Raw genomic sequence first — 19746 nt, 5'->3', positions numbered from 1 at the left:
CAATCATCATGCGCAGAACCTTCCCAACAAAGCAAAACATATATGAATTGCATGTTAGTGCAACAAACACCTAAAACATTTGTTGAAATGCAACCTTTTCTTGTGCGATAACGAGACTTTTCATCACTAGGATGTATAACTTTAATTAAAGTCCAATCCAAAGCTCCTAAGCAGCCCTACAAAATAAGGTGTATATATACATCTCAATTTGGTGTTTAATTCATAACGCCGTTAACTTACAAATGTAACTACAAAACTAGTCATACCTGAAAACATTTCCATCTCTCATTTTGACAATCTTGTGTAATAGGCTCTGGTTTATTGAGTAAGATGTGGTGCAACCTCAAAATTTGCTAAAAGAGCTAGATGGAATTGCCGATTAATTGTTTATTTACTACGAATGAATTAATGACTTATTGTTCTATTCTTTTTGTAGTGAGCCAAGGTGTATAAAAACATTGCAACAACCTCTTCAATAGACGGTGTTTCTAGTTGGCTTTAAACATCCAACATCACTTACCATATCACATCGTACCCTAAAGGTTGCTCTATCCATACGAAGTTCACTAATACAAATGACATCACTTTCCATTGCCAACCTAAACATCCATTTCATCATATCCATTATTTTATAATCCTTTGTTTTGATTTCACGGATCTTATATCAAACCCAGGAACAAATAACAACATAGTAGTCAGTGAGTACAAAGAGCAACATGTTATTTGTTGACACAACAAAAGTTTTCTTAGTTTGCAATGCCTTTTGTTTACCGGGGATCGAGCCATTTCGATCTACAAAAGAAATTTTAAACGTCACATATAGAAAATAACAAAATACAAAAACAAAGTAAGCAAATTCTACATAAAAACATTCTGCATAAGAAAAAGAAATTCGGCATAAAAGCAATCACATACAATGAAAACAGAACAAAAAGAGAAACATATTCGTGTATCAGTTGTTCTTTATAAATGAGGAAGTTTGATGAATGCATAATGAACTTTTAAATCTGATCCATTGAAACATGGAAATTGTTTAGACACCAAACCTTCAAAGTAAAACATAGAGATGCTATCGTTCAAAATATGAATGTTCATTGGGGTTTTTTCCGTATTTGTTTTCACTATTTTACCACTTTAACTAGTTGTACAAGTCATAAGAACCAACATGTTTTATAAAAGTTCAAGAAGTTATTTAACATGTTTTGGATTGTTCAAGGACTTATTTGTTCCAAAAATTRTCCAAKRAGTTATTTAACATTTTTTGGAATGTCCAAAGACTTATTTGTTCCAAAAATTGTCCAATGACTTATTTAACATATTTTGGAATGTCCAATGACTTATTTGTTCCAAAAAATTGTCCAATAACTTATTTAACATGTTTTGGAATGTCTAAAAACTTATTTGTTACAAAAAAAAGTCCAAAAACTTAATCATTCCAAACAAGAAATTTTCCCTTGTTCTCGTCATCATTTTCTTGTGCTGGAATGACATGGGGGTGGGTTTTTCTTTTTATTTCGCTCATCCTTCCCCCCCATACCATTCAGATCCCATCTTTTTACCCTTTTCCTAATCTTAACCTCGCACCATCTACTGGTATGTTGCACCATCCTCTCGCCTTTCTTGTCCTCTCTCCACCATCACCAGAAAAGGTAAAACCCCTTCTTTTTTTATGTCTCGTACCACTTGATCTCTTTTCTTGTTGAGGACATATTTTATATGCTCTATAACTTGTATTCAATTTCATCAGTTTTCTTGTTACTATCTCGGCCCTTTTCCTTTGCAGGGCATCTTCTTTCATCTCTTGCTTCCTAAACTTAACTTGTAATTACAACATTCTCGGTATTCTTTTCATTAGATTTTACTTCAAAGTTCGTCTACTACCTGTTTGATGAGATGCTTAAGAGAACTTGTATGTTGTATATTTTCTTCTTGGTGTTTGCTACTGGTCTATTGTTGTTGTCCCAATACAGAGCAATGATGTATGTGGTTGGGATTATAAAGCTAAACTTTTTCAGATTAAGCAGCAGGTTGTAGTGCGTATGAATCACATCAAATGGAGTTAGTTCTACAATAGGGTTGAAGAAGTTTGGTTGCCACCTGCACATAGTTTGAAAAAATTGAAATAACTTCTACTTAAAAAAAAAAGATTTCTTTTAAAATAGGCATCCACAGAGTTTCACATACTGCTTGACTACCTAGATCAAATGTGGAAAGGGGATTATGAACATTACACTAACCATATAGAGGTTGTCCTAACACACACTATATCCCTATTTCTCACTATACTGGCCTATGAGAAACTTTGTAATAGTCAACCTATGATGATCAAGTGTTTTACAATATATGTTATATATACCAATTTTTTTTTTGACTCTTTTGTTGACATGTATTTTCTTCAATGGGGCATGAGTATGATCACACTTTATGAGCAAATGGGGTTGTTTTCTTTTGGGTTATAAGATTTGAAGCCTATTTTTGTCTATGTTATATAATTTCATTATAACTGAATCTTCAATTCAGCATTTGCTTATGCATCTCTCTCGAATGTGGATTCGGTCTTGTTGGTAGTCTACGTTCAAAAATTTTGAATTCTAGCTGCACATTGTAGGAAGCAATGAAATAGGACATCCTGGCAATTTGCTTTTGTACAACCCTTGTATTAGTTTGGCAAGTCAAAAGACTCCACAAGGTTGTAAAATTGGCTCTGGTATTTCTAAACAAATGAGATTGTAAATGAATTTGCTTTTGTACAACCCTTGTATTAGTTTGGCAAGTCAAAAGACTCCACAAGGTTGTAAAATTGGCTCTGGTATTTCTAAACAAATGAGATTGTAAATGATTGATTGCCTCTGAACATTACTCTTCACCAGGAATTGATTTGAGTCATTGAAATTGCCAGGGGAGCTACTTCTTTATTTGTATTCCTACATACACTCTAGGGAGAACAATACTAAAGGCCACATAGCATGGCTCTTGAGAGAATGATCTTTCAAACATCTTACTCCATGCAAAATGAAAATAAAATTATATATGTATGTGCTTATTGTATTTCTTTTTGTAATATATATTTGTAAAGTTATATATTTTCACGATAATTGTTTGATTCAATAAAATTGCCAAACAGTTAAATTTCATTTAGTACCAAATCGTATAGAAGGTTACAATGATAATTTTCTATCATTCAGACTAAACAGTCAATTTTCATTTCCAAACAGTCAATTTTCATTTTGGACTAAATCATATTGAGTCTCTTGATCATATTGCATCAAATCAGTCAGAGTCTGTCAAACAACACCCCAACAAAACAGATAATGGGAATGGTTTTCTCTTTAAGTTGAATGAAGAATTGAGCCTTATTGCCAATTAATATTATTAGCAGGTTGGATAGTCGTAGCCTGTCTTTGCTGAAACATTATCTCATAGATGATGTTAGGTGCAGCTTCACTTACCTCAGTCACCAATCATGCCTCAAATTATGTAAGTAGCCTCTCAAGCTTAATGCTTACAGATACTCAAAATATGTACTCAATCATCCTTGCATAATTTCCATTTTTGGTGTTTATGCAGATCATTATGTCAACGCCATCTCCCCTATCTCCCACCAAATTCGCATTGACATCTCACAAACCCACGAATCCTTCTAGCAAAAGAATACAATTGATTAAGACCCTAAAAAACCCCACTTTCGAACCCCTAAAGGATCGACTGATACGTTTATCTAGTGTGGGTCAGATTCAAGAAGCAATTTCAATCCTTGGTATCATGACCCAACAACACCAACTCACCCCTGACCTCACTGTCTTCTCCCTCCTGCTGAAATCTTGCATCCGAACCCGTAACTTTGAACTTGGGAAACTCGTTCACTTGAAACTCAACCAATCTGGAATAAAACTCGACTCAATTGTACTCAACTCGCTCATCACCTTGTATTCTAAATGTGGGGATTGGGTTACTGCAAAAACTATATTTGATTCCATGGGTGATGATAGGTTAAGGGATTTGGTTTCTTGGAGTGCCATGATATCCTGTTTCGCTCATAATGGAATGGAGTCACAAGCGTTGCTGACGTTTGTTGAGATGCTTAGGCATGGAGAACACCCTAATCAGTTTTGTTTCTCAGCCATGATTCAAGCGTGTTGTAACGGAGATAATGCTTGGATTGGAGAAGTGATTTTCGGGTTTGTGATCAAGACCGGGTACTTTGAGCTTGATGTGTGTGTTGGGTGTGCTTTGATTGATTTGTTCGCGAAGGGATTTCATGACTTGGTGTCTGCTAAGAAAGTGTTTGATAAAATGCCTGAGAGGAATTCGGTTACATGGACCTTGCTGATCACCAGATATGCGCAACTGGGACATCATGAAAATGGGATTCAACTTTTTTTGAGTATGCTGTTGTGTGGGTTTATGCCCGACCGGTTTACTCTGAGTAGTGTTGTGTCTGCGTGTGCTGAATTGGGATTTGTTTCAGTTGGTCAGCAATTGCATTCTTGGGTAATTAAGTTGGGTCTATGTTTGGATGTCTGTGTCGGGTGCAGTCTTGTGGACATGTATGCAAAGTGTGCAACTACCGAACCGATGGAGGATGCTAGAAAAGTTTTTGAGCGGATGCCTCATCATAATGTGATGTCTTGGACTGCGATCATTACAGGACATGTGCAAAGTGGAGGTCTAGATAAAATTGCCATCAAACTCTATTGCAAGATGATCACACAAGGTGACGTCTTGCCAAATCAATTCACTTATTCCAGCCTTCTAAAGGCATGTGCAAATCTTTCAAATCTGGAAGTCGGTAAACAAATTCATAATCATGTAATAAAATCAGGTCTCGGGTCTGTGAACTGCGTGGGCAATTCTCTTATTAGCATGTATGCCCGATCTGGTAGCATGGAAGACGCCCACATGGCTTTTGAAGTTCTACTCGATAAGAATTTGATCTCTTACAATGCTATTTTGGAGGGGTATGCCAAAAATGCAGATTCAGGCGATGCCTTTAAGATGTTTAATCAATTTGAGGAGACTGGGACCGGGGTCGATTCTTTCACGTTTGCCAGCCTTTTAAGTGCAGCAGCCAGTGTTGGTGCTGTTGGAAAAGGGGAGGAAATTCATGCTCGGTTAGTAAAGTCAGGGTTGGATTCAAATCAAAGGGTATGTAACGCCTTGATATCCATGTATTCCAGGTGTGGGGACATAGAAGCCGCTGCTCGAGCTTTTAGCAAAATGGAACAACGGAATGTAATATCCTGGACTTCAATTATTACCAGTTTTGCAAAACATGGTATGGCAACAAGAGCTTTGGAAAAGTTTGATCAAATGCTTAACGCTGGCATGAAACCAAATGAAGTCACATACATTGCTGTTCTATCAGCTTGTAGTCACGTTGGAATGGTAAGTGAGGGTTTAAAACACTTCAATTTGATGTACCATGAGCACAACATAAGCCCAAAGATGGAACATTATGCATGTGTAGTGGACTTATTAGGAAGGTCAGGCTCTCTTGAAAGGGCTCTAGACGTGATCAAGTCTATGCCTTTCAAGGTTGATGCTCTTGTATGGCGCACATTACTTGGAGCCTGCCAAGTCCATGGCAATAGAGAGTTGGGAAAGTTAGCTGCAAAAATGATTACTGAGCAGGATCCAGATGATCCAACTGCCTATATACTTTTATCAAATCTGTATGCTTCAAAGGGCCAATGGGAAGAAGTGGTGAACATTCGCAAGACCATGAAAGAAAGAAAGTTGGTGAAGGAAGCAGGTTGCAGCTGGGTAGAAGCTGAAAACAGAACACACAAGTTCTATGTAGGGGATACATGTCATCCGCGCACCAATGAAATATACAAAGAGCTAGATGAGTTGGTTAGGGACATCAAGAAGCTGGGGTATGTTCCTGATACAGATTTCGTTCTGCATGATCTGGAGGAGAAAGAAAAAGAAGGATATTTGGTTCAGCATAGTGAGAAGATTGCGGTAGCGTTTGGGCTGATAAGCATGTCAAAAACGAAACCCATAAGGGTGTTCAAAAATCTGAGGGTCTGTGGAGACTGTCATACTGCAATGAAATATGTATCAGTGGCAAGGGGAAGAGAAATTGTGGTCAGAGATTCAAACAGATTTCATCACTTTAAGAATGGCTCCTGTTCATGCAACGATTATTGGTGATTGAAGTTTGGAAAATAGTTTCAATCTTAAAATAAAATACTTTTTATTTATTTATTTTTTGTATAAATCATTTAATATAGTTTTGACTATTACTATAAGTTTGTCTTTGAGTATTTCAATAGCCCCTTGGTCATGTGCTTGACTTTGACTTTGACTTCAATCCAAAACCAACAAAGCCTTTAAATTATACAATACGTTTCTAATATATTTTTCACAACAAGGTGCAAAATTTTTAAAGGTATACACGTCAACTTTGATATCTACACAACTTGTAGATGATTTTTATGTTGTTAGCTATGATATTCTTAATACATCTCGGTCCTTTTAATTAAGATAATAGTGTGTTTTTTTAGATTAATTAAATCGACTAGTATTATTATTGGTTGTTAAGTCAAATATTTTTGACTTTTTTATTAAAAAGTTAATAACAATTATACTGTAATTTCTAAGATTGATATTTATTTATAAAAAAAATTAAAATCCGTTTTTGATTCTTTTAGTTTCTATTTGTATATTTAAAGTTGAAGGCTTGAAGCTAAATAATAAGCGGTAACATTTCTTTTGTTGGTTGTTTACGTTGAAGACGTCAGACTCCTAGTCCACACATACACACGTGGCAAGCGACACGTCAGGTTATAGATACGTAAATCCTGTTTCTCCTCTCTTCTTCTTGTTGTTCGTCGGGGGTGTAGTGTGTACACAACTTTTGACTTCCCTCTCATCTCACTCTTTATAATTTTCTTTTTTCTTTTTTTATACTTGAATTGAAACCCACCTTCTCTTTCTTTCTTCCTTACATAACATTGCTAGGGTTTTCTCCTCCAGAATCTTTGATTGCAGTTTGATGATTCTTATTTCATCTGGGTAATTGTTTTTTAAGATGAAAGAAATCCTTTCTTATTCTATTTTTTGATCATCTGATGAGTGACCCTTTTTCGTTTTGGAGGATGCAGATTACACTACACTTGATCAAAGCTGTTTGATTGATGGCTGAGACAAAATGTTACATCCCCAATCAATTGTTAGGTTGGTTCTTTCTCTTTTCTTTATACAAGTGCTCTTGGTCTGTGAATTGATGGCGACGGCTTTGTTGTTATATTGATTTAAAGAAAAGAAACAAGACGATTAATCAGTGCAGGTTTCCCCCTTTCTTTTTGTCTTTCGCTCAAAATCAACGAGTCTTGGCAGGAAAGGGTTAGGGCATCATTATAGAATAACTAGAAACCCGTATATCTGCTTTCTATGTTTAATGTTTTTGTTTCTTCAAGAAAGGCAACATCAAAAAGATTCTTTAAATGAGTGTGAAACCAATCAGGGGTAGGCCGAAACTAAACCAATAACAATGTAGAAAATTATTGATTACAAAAATTTATTCCAAGTTGTACACATGTGTTTGCTATAATGTTAAACATGAAAATCTGGCAGACCTAGATCAAATACAGCAAGAAGCACAGCACCGTTGGCTACGGCCTGCCGAAATCTGTGAAATTCTAACCAACTATCACAAGTTTCAACTCAGAACTAGTCCTCCTGCCAACCCACCAGGTATCACCTATGCTACTTGCAGTTGCTTCAACAAATAACACACACACACACATACATACACACACACATACATACATACATACATACATACATACATACATACGTACATATATATACATACATATGTGTGTGTGTGTGTGTGTGTGTGTATATATATATATATAAACCCCATTTGTGGTGAACTTGTTTTTGCTAGTTCTTTTACTGTTGTTGTCCAAAAGATTTCACCACTAGCATCATCATTTGACACATTTAATGACTACTAAACATTGTGACTTTTATTTGATGATAGCTGGTTCTTTATTTCTGTTTGATCGGAAAGTACTTCGATATTTCCGTAAGGATGGTCATCGTTGGAGGAAGAAGAAGGATGGGAAGATTGTGAAAGAAGCTCATGAAAAGTTAAAGGTGTGTCATTTGTTCAAGTTCCTCTTAAGTTCAACTAATACTCTGACATGTAGTTATTTTCAGCTAGAATGTGTATAAATTGATTCAGTTTTGTATTCGAGCTACTAATGAATTATGCTTCGACATATATTCATGTTTATGTGTATTGCCACAAATACAATGACATTCTTGAGGAGGAATTTTATAAACAAATTCAAGTTATTTGATGCTGTTGTTGACTTCATGCTCCTCCTAATAACGTGGTTAAACCTTTCGGTCTGCAATTCTTTGAACTATATTTATAATAAGCTCAGGCGTAGTAATTGCAGAAACTCTTGCTTACACTAAGCTGTTAATTTACTTTGCTAGGAAGGCTCCCACCATGGCATGTATGCACAGTGACACGTCACAGTAACTGCAAAAGTTATTCAATACCATGAAACATAATTCTACCAAGATTTAGTCATCAAATATAAACTATTTGATATTAAATACCACTAGAAAGAAATTCGATATTCAACAAGAATAATCAGCCACATAGATCATAATGTATCATCAAAGTTGTAACAGAAAAACCAAGCTAATAGCTAAGCATAAGACCGTTTGAAAGAAACTTGTTCACCTTCACTTACATCTTCACCAAGTCAAAAAGTATCTGGGTTAAAATTGGAACACGTCATAAGAATGTTATGGTGATGTACATTGATCATGATTTTGCCAAGAATTATAAGGCGACTATCATTACGATTTAGCTCAAGGCAAGAGTAAGCATGCCACTTTGCCAGTGCCAGGACAATAACTTGAAATCAAATATACTTTTGTGAGGAAAAATCAAAATTTCTTTATCCAAATTGTAGTGGCCAGTAGAAATAGGCGCCAACAATTACATGTGATATGATCTTGTATGACTCTTGATAAAAAAAATACTTGTTTTGAAGATTAGTATAGTTGAAATGGTGTTGCTATATTGATATTGGTGTTGAGTGCATTTTATAGGCAGGCAGTGTGGACGTTCTGCACTGTTACTATGCCCATGGAGAGGATAACGACAAGTTTCAGCGACGAAGCTATTGGATGCTCGATAAGTGAGTCTTCTTGTTTCTCAAACCTTGATTTCTTTTGGTTGGTTTTGGCCTTTTGGGCAGTTGATTCATCTCCAATTAATGTGATAGGCGGTTTGAGAATATTGTTCTTGTGCATTACAGGGAGGTTAAAGAGGTAGTGTTTCAAAAACCTTACTCAAATCATTTTTTCGGTTCTTTTCTTGGTATCTGGGGCTGAAATCTCATCTTTTATTCATCATATACAGGGGTACAAGTCAGGTTCCCCTCATGTGCTAAATGCAGATTCGGGATCCCTGCTTCAAAGTTCTGAAAGCAGTCTGTCACCTGGCTGCTGTCATGCTTCAGTTGATAGGAATGAACAGTCGGCATCTTCGAGACTAAATGATGGGCAATCTTTCAAAGATGTTGGGATTTCTTCCCTTGACCAACCAAACAGGAGCACTTTTCATGCAGGTGACTTAGTCGACTTATTATATCAACATTCTGTCCTTTGGATTTCACTGTCACTTACTTTTTCAGGGTATCTAGATAGGGAGCCTTTTCATCCTGTCCCTGATTCATCTACATGGACCAATTTCAATGGATCTGCCAGGGATACAATTACAGCTGATGTACTATCTTATAAGCTAACAGAGGCTCGGTTAGATGTCGGCAGCCATTCTCATGATTTCTTGAATGGCTTGTTTCCTGATCCTCTACAGGTTTGTTTCTTGCCCGGATCTACGTTATTTTCTTGGTTATGTTTTAATGCCAGTTTGAATGCAGGTTCATGCAGGTTTTGAAGCAATAGACACGTCTGCTGTCAACTGTAGCATACAAAATGACGATGCTGGAGGCCTGAAGAAGCTAGACAGCTTTGGAAGATGGATGGATAAAGAAATGGGTGGAGATTGCGAGGACTCCCTACTGGCAGCTAACTCTGGAAATTATTGGAATGCACTTGAAACGGAAAACGATAGAGACCAAGCATCAAGTTTAACACATCATATGCAGTTGAATACGGATTCGGTTGGTCCCTCTCTTGCCAAAGAACAGCAATTTAGTATATTGGACTTTGCACCAGATTGGGCTTATTCAGGAACGGAAACAAAGGTAATGTTTATGCTCTAATTTAACATTACTATTTTGTGGGTCCTATTTATATTGTGTAAAAGGAGAAACTAAGATTTTATTATCGGTCTTGTTTATCACTGAATAGTTTGATATGATATGATATGAAGATGAGAAATACTTGTTCAGGTTCTAATTGCAGGCACTTTCGTGGGTGACAAGAAACGTTGGAGTGAAATTAAATGGTGTTGTATGTTTGGTGAAATTGAAGTGCCAGCTGAACTTGTGACAGAGAACACCATTCGATGTCAAGTTCCTTTCCATGCTGCCCAGCGCGTTCCATTCTACATCACCTGCGGCAATAGATTAGCTTGTAGTGAGGTGCGTGAGTTTGAGTATGTTGAAAAGCCAGCAGAACACCCTGTTGACGAAGATGAACTTGTTCTAATGATTAGACTTTCAAAGTTGCTATCTTCTTTGGGGATTCAGAGGAAATGGTTAGGCTGCTCGATGATGAACTGTGAAAAATGCAAGTTGAAGGATGTCATTTGTTCTCTTGTACGAGACAAAGAACGGAGTTGGAAAAGAATCACAGAGGCGTTTAAAGGGAACTCTGAGGAGTTGCTAATACAGAATTTGCTGAAAGATAAACTTTATGAGCAGCTACTTCCTGAAGCCCATGAAACGTGCCAAGGACTGCGTATGTTAGATGAAAAAGGCCAAGGTGTTATTCATTTGGTGTCGGCTCTTGGTTATGAGTGGGCAGTTGGTCCGATTGTTGCTGCTGGTGTCAGTTCCAACTTCAGAGATGCACGAGGACGGACCGCCCTCCACTGGGCATCACTTTATGGCAGGTTAGATTAGAACACATTTTGGCAAAAGAAAATTAGCATCATTTACTTGCATCTTTGCTTATTCAAGTTTTTTTTTTCATTATTATTTATACAGAGAGGAAACAGTAGTTGCACTTGTTAAATTGGGTGCATTTGCGGGTGCTGTTGATGATCCAACAGGTTTGAATCCTGGTGGACAAACAGCTGCTGATCTGGCATCAAGTAAAGGTCACAAGGGGATTGCTGGATATTTGGCAGAAGAGGATCTTACAAGTCACCTTTCAGCATTGTCTGTGAATGGTGGCAACAGTGCAGTGGCGAATGGAGACAAGGAACATTCCTTAAGAGGGTCAGTTGCAGCCGTGAGAAGATCAGTACATGCGGCTGCACTTATTCAAGATGCTTTCAGGGCTCGTTCTTTTCGTCAGAGACAAGTTAGCAGAAACATGAACGAGGAGCTTGTGGCCCTTGCTACGGCTGCTGCTGCTTCTTCTTCACATAAGGTCCAGAAAAGGGGTGAGTATGAAGATTATCTTCAGGTTGCTGCTGCATCAAGGATCCAGCAAAAATACCGGGGGTGGAAAGGAAGGAACGACTTCTTAAAGATTCGTGAGCGCATTGTGAAAATTCAGGCGCATTTCCGGGGACATCAAGTTCGTAAGCATTATAAGAAGGTGGTGTGGTCGGTGGGGATTGTGGAGAAAGCAATACTGCGTTGGAGGAGAAAGAGTCGGGGGCTGCGAGGGTTCAGGGTGGGGAAGGAAGAAGCAGCAGGAGAGTATGATTTTCTAAGAATAGGTCGGAGACAGAAATACGTGGGGGTGGAGAAGGCATTGGCGAGGGTGCAGTCGATGGCTCGTCATCCTGAAGCCCAGGAGCAGTACATGAGGCTGGTGGAAAAGGTAATTTATGGGTGTTTGTCTTTGTCTTTTGTCGTGTTCGGTGTATATTATATTAACATATCATTTGTTATGATTGACAGATGAAGAGACATGAAGAAGATAGATAAAGAGTAAACACTAGAAGTAGTAATAGAAGGATTTGGACCATGGAAATGCTTCTTGTAAAAAGCTTTCACGTTTAACATTACAAGAGAGCAAAAGCAGTAGCAATAGCAATGGTGGTAATTAGTCTCAGAAATGGAACCACTAATCGTTTTCCATCCCCTCCTCTGCCCCCCGCATCTGTTGTACCTGCACCTGCAATCCCATACAAACAAACAAACAAACAAACAAACTGAGCTTAAAAGATCATCTCAAGTTTTCAGGAGATTGAATACAAGTAGCAAAAGATGCCTCCACTTAGGATTTATTTAAAAATATTTTTTTTATCATTATATAGAAACTTTAAATCATTAAAATTTTTGTCTCTCTCTCTTTAAAATAACATTCACTGTCGACAATTATTTTTCAAAACTTGGGGATCGTCAACAACAAAATCTTTGAAAATTATGCATCAAAGAGAAACCAACCACATTCTCTTGTGGAGTTGAGGGTGGGGGAGCAAATGCAGAGCAGTCCTTGGGTCTCAACATCAAACCCACAAGTCCCACCGGATCTCCGACACCCATCACACCCTGTATCCGCCAAACCATAGGACAGCTTTATACCATACGACCAATCCAAGGGCTTGTTCAGCTTATCGGCATCATAGAAGCTGGTATAATGTGTGCAATCCAGTATGTTGATGCTCATAAACTTGAGGGTGGTGTAAGATGTAAAACAGCAGGGAGGAGTGTTGTTGGAGAGCATCTGAAAGATCTTGAAGGAGGTGCATGAAGCGTACAAGTCATCACAGGAGTGGTAGTTGTCGAAGCAGAGGGATTTGTAGTGGTTGAGAATGGGAGAGTCGAGGGAGCAGTTGAGGAGAGCAAAGATGGTATCAGGAGAAGGAGGGATGATAGCAAATTGGAGGTCGGACATGAGAAAGTCATGATGGGGTTGGAGGATGGTGCAGGTGGACATGGAGGGGTCATAGATGGTAAGGCTTTTGGAGGCATAATCGATGGTCTCTACCTTGTAGGAGCCAGAGGGAGTCTGGAAAAAGAGATCAGTGGCAGTGGCAGTGGCAGTGGCAGTGGATGTAGATGTAGATGTGTTGGATGTGGATGCAAAGGTGGTGGAGCAATTAAACATGTTCCGGTAGAGAGGTGAACCACAGCCGTCATCAATGGCGAAAGGATAGTCAATGTGGATACGACCACATGAATTGCGACAAAGGGGAAGAGACACAGGGAAACAGCCCAAGGGGAAAAGTAAAAGAAAAGGCAGCAGCAGCAATGGATACATGATGGAAATGGGGGTTTTGTATTTCTTTCCTTCTTTCTTCTTTCTTCTTTCTTTCGGTGGGATATATAATATATATATATACAAAACAAAACAAAAAGAAGCAAGGATCCATCCATCTATTCTCCGCAAATTACTCTTGCTGCAGCTTTTTTGTAATTTTATTTTTACAAAATTAAATGGAAATTAAATTTATTCCTATTAATAAATCATTTAAGAAGAAAGAGAGATGGATCTTTGTTTGTGTATGGTTATATGATTACAGAAAACAACCTCCAAATGAAATGAAACGTATGCATTTCCTACTAACAACTTCCATATTCAGTGAGGAGGTCTTGGATTGGATTGTTGGCTCTCAGAAATATGAATGTTACGATATATATGCATAGAGGAGAGAGGCATATAACAAACCAAACCTAGCTATATAAATGGAGTTGTTGTCATTTTAACGACACAAACATTTACTAAACAACGGAAACAAACATCTCATCTCACTCTTGAAAAATATTCTTCTCTTTTCTTTTACGTAACAATTACAAACATCATTTCAATCACTCAACTAACAGTAGCCGTAGTTGCAATAAACATGTTCAGTCCCGTTTAACCCTATGATGTAGACCCCATGATCTGATACAAAGACATTCAATCCACATTTCTTATACACTTTCATTTGTTTAAATCTTTCAACTCTTCATCAATGTGAGACAACTAAAACTCAACTACAATTAATCATTTAATAATATTCAATTCTCGTGGTGCCACCGCAATGCCTCTAGGTTTTCCTTTTATGTATATAAAGATAAAGATATGAAGATGGTTGGTTTTGATTTCAACCATGGTTATAGGTTTCAAAGCATTTATAAATCTATTTCAAATCTTTTCAATAATGTGAGATGATAAAAATCAACTTTAGTCAAGATTTGAGGAAGACACAAACCTCATGATGCAAAGTCTATCATCCTTGGTTTTACTTTTGGTTTTGTACTATGATTTTTACCATTTGGTTGGTTTTGATTACAACCATGATTATAGATTTCAAATTGGGTCATCCAAAATAAGACAACCATATAAGGAAAACTCCATGATTGACCCAAATGCACCGTCCTTTTTATACGCTTCACTTTATTCAAATCTTTTAACTCTTTATCAATGTGGGACAACTAAAACTCAACAACAATTCACCATTTGAGAATACTCAATTCTTATGTACCACCTTATATCCCAAGGTTTTACTTATATATATATATATATATATATATATATATATATATATATATTTGTGTGAAGATAAAGATTACTATATAGATTAGATATAAAATAAAATAAAAATAAGTAAATGCTCAATTATACGTTACACATTGTTTTTGCTATTATTGGTTTTTTAGTAATAACTTTTTCCATCCATATGAAATTGTACAACCTAATTTAGCTATTTCCGCATATGGTTTTAGATATTAGGCCATATGTGTTAACTCTCATATGAAGTTCCACAACTTCAATAATGCAATAAGTCCTTTCCCCTTTGATTATGGTTGTTACATTTTCATCAAAGTATTTTAAGCAATGGCTCTTTATGGATCCATTTCTTGAACCGCTATGAATATTTTGATGATTAAATAGATCCAAAAATAAAACTCTAAATATGGTATGCTTCGCATGCCATGATCTGCATAGATCATTAACCATGTTTGAACGTAACCCTAACCCTAACCCTAACCATAATTATGAATTGTTAAATTGCTAATTTGATGTCATAAGTCTAGGGGTGTTCATTGGTTGAAATCTAATGGATGTATATATTTTGATCTAATACTCAACTAATTAATTCACCATTTCAACCAATTATTCATATATTTTCTTAAGTTATTAGAAAACAATGTATATAGATATCAACTAAAAAACAATAATCTAAAATAATAATAATAATCATATATAGTTATTAATTGTATATTAGTTGGATGATAATTTGATTGGATCGGTTCGATTTTATTGGATGTTGGACTGTCATCAAAAACCGAGTGATCCGACTTGGATGATGAAATTTTGGATCGGACCCAATCCAGTTATAATTGGATGTCCGATTATGGTCGATCGGTTTAATTTGGATCGGATGACTTTCTGTAAACCTTAGTCATAACATGCAATTTAAAGATTACAAAAGAAAAACTCAAATACGACTCAAAAAACAATCAACATTTCTATTAAACAGTTCACCGAACTGCTTATATGAATAGATGTAGTAAACCAAAAACACCACCATTTGGGTTAATATCTTCAACATCACGAGGATAATAAGAAATCCAAATACTAACTACATTTCTATCTAGCGTGTCATCAAACACTTTGTATACATTCACTTACAAAGAGTATTGTTGTATTGAATTCAAATCTCTGGTCCAAAATTACATACCAAATGTAGAGATTGTACTAAACCATGCTTAATGTAGGTCAAGAAACATAAAGTATTTCTAAAAATCCAATCTTAACGATGGATGGTTGTATCTCATTAGGTCTGACTTGAACATAGCCCCAATGCTCTGAACCATTTTGAGTGCCATCAGCAACAATCATTACCGATCCTCCATGAAAGAACATAGCATATCGTTGAAATCAAGAGTAGAGCTACAAAATGATGTTTCCTCATTTTGTAGCAAGGATGGAATCAACAACAAAATGGGGATTCCCTTATTGGACGAAACCTATTTATTGAAGGCAATATGACCAAACAGTAGGGGATGATGGACGATGTAGAGAAAGGGGTCAATCTTTATCCCTCATAACATGTTATCTTTCATCATCCATCTCTCCACATAACTTTTTTTCTCCAGATCCTCAAAATCTTGAAAGATTGAACCCACAACTTTCTTCAAATCCTTGAAATATTTAAACCCACGACTTTGTTGATACATAGGTGATCTTTCTTCACCAAGCTGCATGTGCAACAGAGAGTAACGACAGAGTAATGATCATAATTGACGAAACTTTATATCAAAAAAGAAAGTACCCTCATAAACCTACTTGGCCAAGCATCTGCCCATAAAAAGCTATTAGTTATAACACAATCGAAGCAAATAAACGAACCGTCTATGAGGCTGGTCAAGCAATAGTGATGGGACGACAATGAAAACCAGGTTAAATTTTAGTCAAATAGATGTTTGACAATTTAATATTTGTTCTTTTAAGGGGTTGCTTGTTTACCTCTTAATAATTCCATTAAGAGGCAATATCTGAACCGTTAAGAGGTGAATTTTGTTTGGCAAAAAAAAAAATTTGTATCTTAATGGTTTTAAAATCTTCTGAATGATTTTGTATCATGGATTTCCCTTAACCATTAAAAGCCCTAATTTCATTATACACAATTATCAAACAATTATATTTCATTTTGCATTATATTATGAGACCCTCTTAATTATTCTGTACCAAATCATTAAACAATTACCAAACAGTTTACCCTTTAAATCGAAAACCTAACAATTTTTTTTTTATTTATAGTAAGAGCACTTATTTGTTATTCTCATAGAGAAGTTAATTTGGTTTTTAGATTATTTTTGTATATATAGGGGGTGTTTGGGAAAGCTTTTTAAAGTGACTTATTGACTTATTTCAGTTTGGTATCGGAGATAAGTCATTTCGGAGTGTTTGGGTAAAAAAAAAAAAGTGCTTATACCGGTACCAAACCGGTAATAAGTCGTTTTTTATAAGTTAATCCATACTGACTTATGAAAATTGACTTATTACCATTTTAACCCTGTCTAATAAACACCCCCAAATCGATCTCTGTCTTCTCCAAATCGATCAGATCTCTTCTCATCGATCTCTTCTCCAACAAATCACGTTTTCTCCAACAATCGATCATCTCCAGGTTACAAGTTTCTCCAAAATCGATCTCTTCTCATCGATCTTCTCCAGGTACGTCTTCTCCAAATCGATCTCTTATCGATCTGTTCTCCGATCATCATCTCCTCTTCTCCAATCGATACCCTAACCCTAGAGATCGATAACCCTATACGATGAACAAATCGATACTAACCCTAGAGATCGATAACCTACATCTGTATCACTAACCCTAGAGATCGATAACCTACAGGTGCATCTCTTGCTCCTCACCATACAATCGCTCTCCCGCCTGCATACATTMTCCGACATCGGTTCTCTGCGACGTGACGTAACGCCATAGATTTCACCATCTTCAGGTAATTTGACTTTCTACCTGTGGATATAGATATAGATTTATTTATAGTTGAAGATTATCAGTTTTGGGGATAAAATTTCGCATGGTATTTGATTCTAGCATATTTCATGATAGGACTTAGATGAAACAATGTAACCCATTATCTATCTTACTTGTAGAAAATGCAAAACGATGAATGCAATCATGTCTCTCCAAATGCATGGGCATCCGATGCGATGCTTAGCCACACAGTAGACAGTTGCACAGAAGTTCCTCAACATCTTACTGGTTGGCCCACAACACACTTTTGATGACCAAACTCCAACTTAATTCAGAAGAACACCGAGGCCCTCTTCAATTAATAGACAACAATTTTGAATAATTGGACTAATGGAGTAGTGGACCCACTTACCTTTCTATGATCATTTGGATGAATTCTATTTGCTGCAACTGGATCAAGATCCTTCAGACTATCATAACTACACATTACACTAAATCAAAGATTGAAAGTCTATAAGCTTAAGATAAGATGAAGTGTTCGAAAGCTATCTTAACCATAAAATCTCTTCATCTCCAAGATAAATGGTCTGATGCTTATGGATGTATTACCTCCATCTCATTTGAATAAGTATTATTAGCAATAAATTATTGGAAGAGGAATAACACTAAAGAAATGTGGCTTGTTTCTTTATTAGTCTGTGCCTAACCTATTACCAAGTTGATTTCAGGCCATGATTTATTTCCCTTCTGCACGTCGTGTTCAAGCATTCATTTCCGCTCTTTTCTTCATCATTCTTCCTCCCTCGGTTCACATTTCAGCAGAGTGAGGCTCCAAACAAATTTGTATTACTATAAATAATTCTTTGCCATGACCCATTTTATCCCCCCCAAGGCCCAAGTTCTCAATTTATACTTACATCCTATGGGAGCTATACCGATAATTCATGTCATAACCTAAGCAAGGTATGCACTTCAAATCAGATATAGAAACAATAACATTTACTCATTATTAGATTGGGGTGTTGAACCTAGATCAGTAAATTGGGGTGTTGAACCTAAATTAATCGTTCATATCCTTCCCTTAGTTGAAAAAGAATAACGGTAATAGGCTGTCAAGTAGGCTGCCAAGTTTTGTATAGCACGTCATTGAATGAGGGCTGTAGGAAATATCCCATAACAAGATCATCCAAAAACTCCCCCATCCCTAAAAACTCATTTATACAACAATACGAAAACTGAATGCATTGGTGGTCTTTTTATTAACTTTGTTATTCAGGTAATGGATGCGAACAATGCTCCCGTTGTTGCTAGTGATACATTTAAAAAGAATAAGGCAAAACTTGTTTGGGATCATACAACCTTTATGGTGTTCATTGATTTATGCATGAATGAGGTTAAACTTGGGAATAGACCTACTAGTCACTTCAATAAGGTTGGGTGGGGAAACATAGAGAAGAAGATTAAGGAACGAACAGGAAAATCTTTTGACAAGAAGCAACTTAAAAACAAATGGGACACTATGAAGAAAGAATGGAAGTTGTATGATCGTTTAATGAGGATTGAATCTGGCATTGGATGGGATCCCGAGAGAAAGACAATTGTTGCATCACCAGAGTGGTGGGACGAAAAAATAAAGGTACTACTTACTAATATATATATATTCTTTTGTTTGCTATTACTTTTTTATAAGTTCCTAGTGAAATTTGCTAATAAGAGCTATTAACACACAGGGAGATAAAGATCTTGCCAAGTTTAGGGACTTAAATTTGGAGATTTATCAAATGTATTATGAGCCTTTGTTCCGGGATTCCGTTGCCGTTGRAGATAAGACTAAGGCTCCCTTTGAATGTCAAAACAATAGCGGTCCAACTAATGTTGAAGATGAAGAAGATCATGAGGGAAAAGGAGATAGTGATGAAGTGAATTTAGGCGACGATGATAGACTTCTTTTTCCGCAAAGTAGTTCGAGTAAGAGGAAGAAGCCGAATAATGTCGCACCTACCCGTTCAACCAAGGGAAAATCTTCTGTAAGTTCCTCATTTGAGGATAAACTAGATACTGTATTGGAGGCACTATCATCACGAAGCACACAAAGTTTTTCATCACAGAATAATTACTCACCAACGACACAAGAATGCATGGACATTGTGACATGTTTTCCAGGATTTGAAGAAGGTTCAAAGATGTATAGCCAAGCATTACACATCTTCCTAAAAAAGCAAGTCCGTGAAAATTTTATGGTTCCAAAGACACAC

General features: G+C 36.6%; 4 protein-coding genes across 9 annotated transcripts in view; 3 read left to right on the top strand and 1 right to left on the bottom strand.

Annotated features, from left to right (window-relative positions):
* Window positions 1–1564: 1564 nt before the first annotated feature.
* Window positions 1565–6214, top strand: LOC112519555 (pentatricopeptide repeat-containing protein At3g49170, chloroplastic). 2 transcript variants are annotated; one of them, XM_025127750.1, is made up of 3 exons: window positions 1565–1649; window positions 3380–3477; window positions 3568–6214. In XM_025127750.1, the coding sequence occupies exons 2-3, from the start codon at window positions 3424–3426 to the stop codon at window positions 6154–6156; spliced, it is 2643 nt and encodes an 880-aa protein (XP_024983518.1). In that variant the 5' UTR covers window positions 1565–1649; window positions 3380–3423; the 3' UTR covers window positions 6157–6214. The 2 variants fall into 2 exon arrangements, with proteins under 2 accessions (XP_024983518.1, XP_024983517.1); XM_025127749.1 differs by having other exon boundaries at window positions 1622–1649; window positions 3377–3477.
* A 563-nt stretch (window positions 6215–6777) lies between these two features.
* Window positions 6778–12170, top strand: LOC112519399 (calmodulin-binding transcription activator 2-like). 5 transcript variants are annotated; one of them, XM_025127495.1, is made up of 12 exons: window positions 6778–7020; window positions 7110–7182; window positions 7582–7701; window positions 7994–8109; window positions 9085–9173; window positions 9294–9306; window positions 9398–9605; window positions 9672–9853; window positions 9918–10244; window positions 10392–11056; window positions 11151–11937; window positions 12018–12170. In XM_025127495.1, the coding sequence occupies exons 2-12, from the start codon at window positions 7143–7145 to the stop codon at window positions 12042–12044; spliced, it is 2574 nt and encodes an 857-aa protein (XP_024983263.1). In that variant the 5' UTR covers window positions 6778–7020; window positions 7110–7142; the 3' UTR covers window positions 12045–12170. The 5 variants fall into 5 exon arrangements, with proteins under 5 accessions (XP_024983263.1, XP_024983261.1, XP_024983259.1 ...); XM_025127493.1 differs by having other exon boundaries at window positions 9261–9306; window positions 9681–9853; XM_025127491.1 differs by having other exon boundaries at window positions 9261–9306.
* LOC112519400 lies at window positions 12079–13342 on the bottom strand. The gene is made up of 2 exons (XM_025127497.1): window positions 12507–13342; window positions 12079–12234 (listed from the first exon to the last, which is right to left on the bottom strand). Exons 1-2 carry the CDS (start codon window positions 13321–13323, stop codon window positions 12122–12124), a joined length of 930 nt encoding a protein of 309 aa, XP_024983265.1. The 5' UTR covers window positions 13324–13342; the 3' UTR covers window positions 12079–12121.
* Window positions 13343–18770: 5428 nt separating this feature from the next.
* Window positions 18771–19746, top strand: part of LOC112520230 (uncharacterized protein At2g29880-like) — a 1425-nt gene continuing 449 nt past the window's right edge. Inside the window, exons 1-2 of the mRNA XM_025128529.1 lie at window positions 18771–19127; window positions 19222–19713. Of these exons, the coding sequence (XP_024984297.1) occupies window positions 18771–19127; window positions 19222–19713 (849 nt within the window). The remainder of the gene's footprint in view (window positions 19128–19221; window positions 19714–19746) is intronic.

Source organism: Cynara cardunculus (assembly GCF_001531365.2).
Source record: "Cynara cardunculus var. scolymus isolate 2C chromosome LG 10, CcrdV1, whole genome shotgun sequence".
NCBI lineage: Eukaryota > Viridiplantae > Streptophyta > Magnoliopsida > Asterales > Asteraceae > Cynara > Cynara cardunculus.
The sequence above is the reverse complement of the archived record's forward strand: the minus strand, read 5'-3'. Positions and strand labels throughout refer to the sequence as shown.

Excerpts from the sequence above, each read along its gene's own strand:
- LOC112519555 (XM_025127750.1), top strand. The coding sequence starts at position 3,424 with ATGATGTTAGGTGCAGCTTCACTTACCTCAGTCACCAATCATGCCTCA. Across the intron at positions 3,478-3,567 it reads CCAATCATGCCTCAAATTAT|ATCATTATGTCAACGCCATC; the intron begins GTAAGTAGCCTC and ends GTGTTTATGCAG.
- LOC112519399 (XM_025127491.1), top strand. The coding sequence starts at position 7,143 with ATGGCTGAGACAAAATGTTACATCCCCAATCAATTGTTAG. Across the intron at positions 7,183-7,581 it reads CATCCCCAATCAATTGTTAG|ACCTAGATCAAATACAGCAA; the intron begins GTTGGTTCTTTC and ends AAAATCTGGCAG. Across the intron at positions 7,702-7,993 it reads TCCTCCTGCCAACCCACCAG|CTGGTTCTTTATTTCTGTTT; the intron begins GTATCACCTATG and ends ATTTGATGATAG.
- LOC112519400 (XM_025127497.1), bottom strand. The coding sequence starts at position 13,323 with ATGTATCCATTGCTGCTGCTGCCTTTTCTTTTACTTTTCCCCTTGGGC. Across the intron at positions 12,235-12,506 it reads CAACTCCACAAGAGAATGTG|GTGCAGGTACAACAGATGCG; the intron begins GTTGGTTTCTCT and ends ATGGGATTGCAG.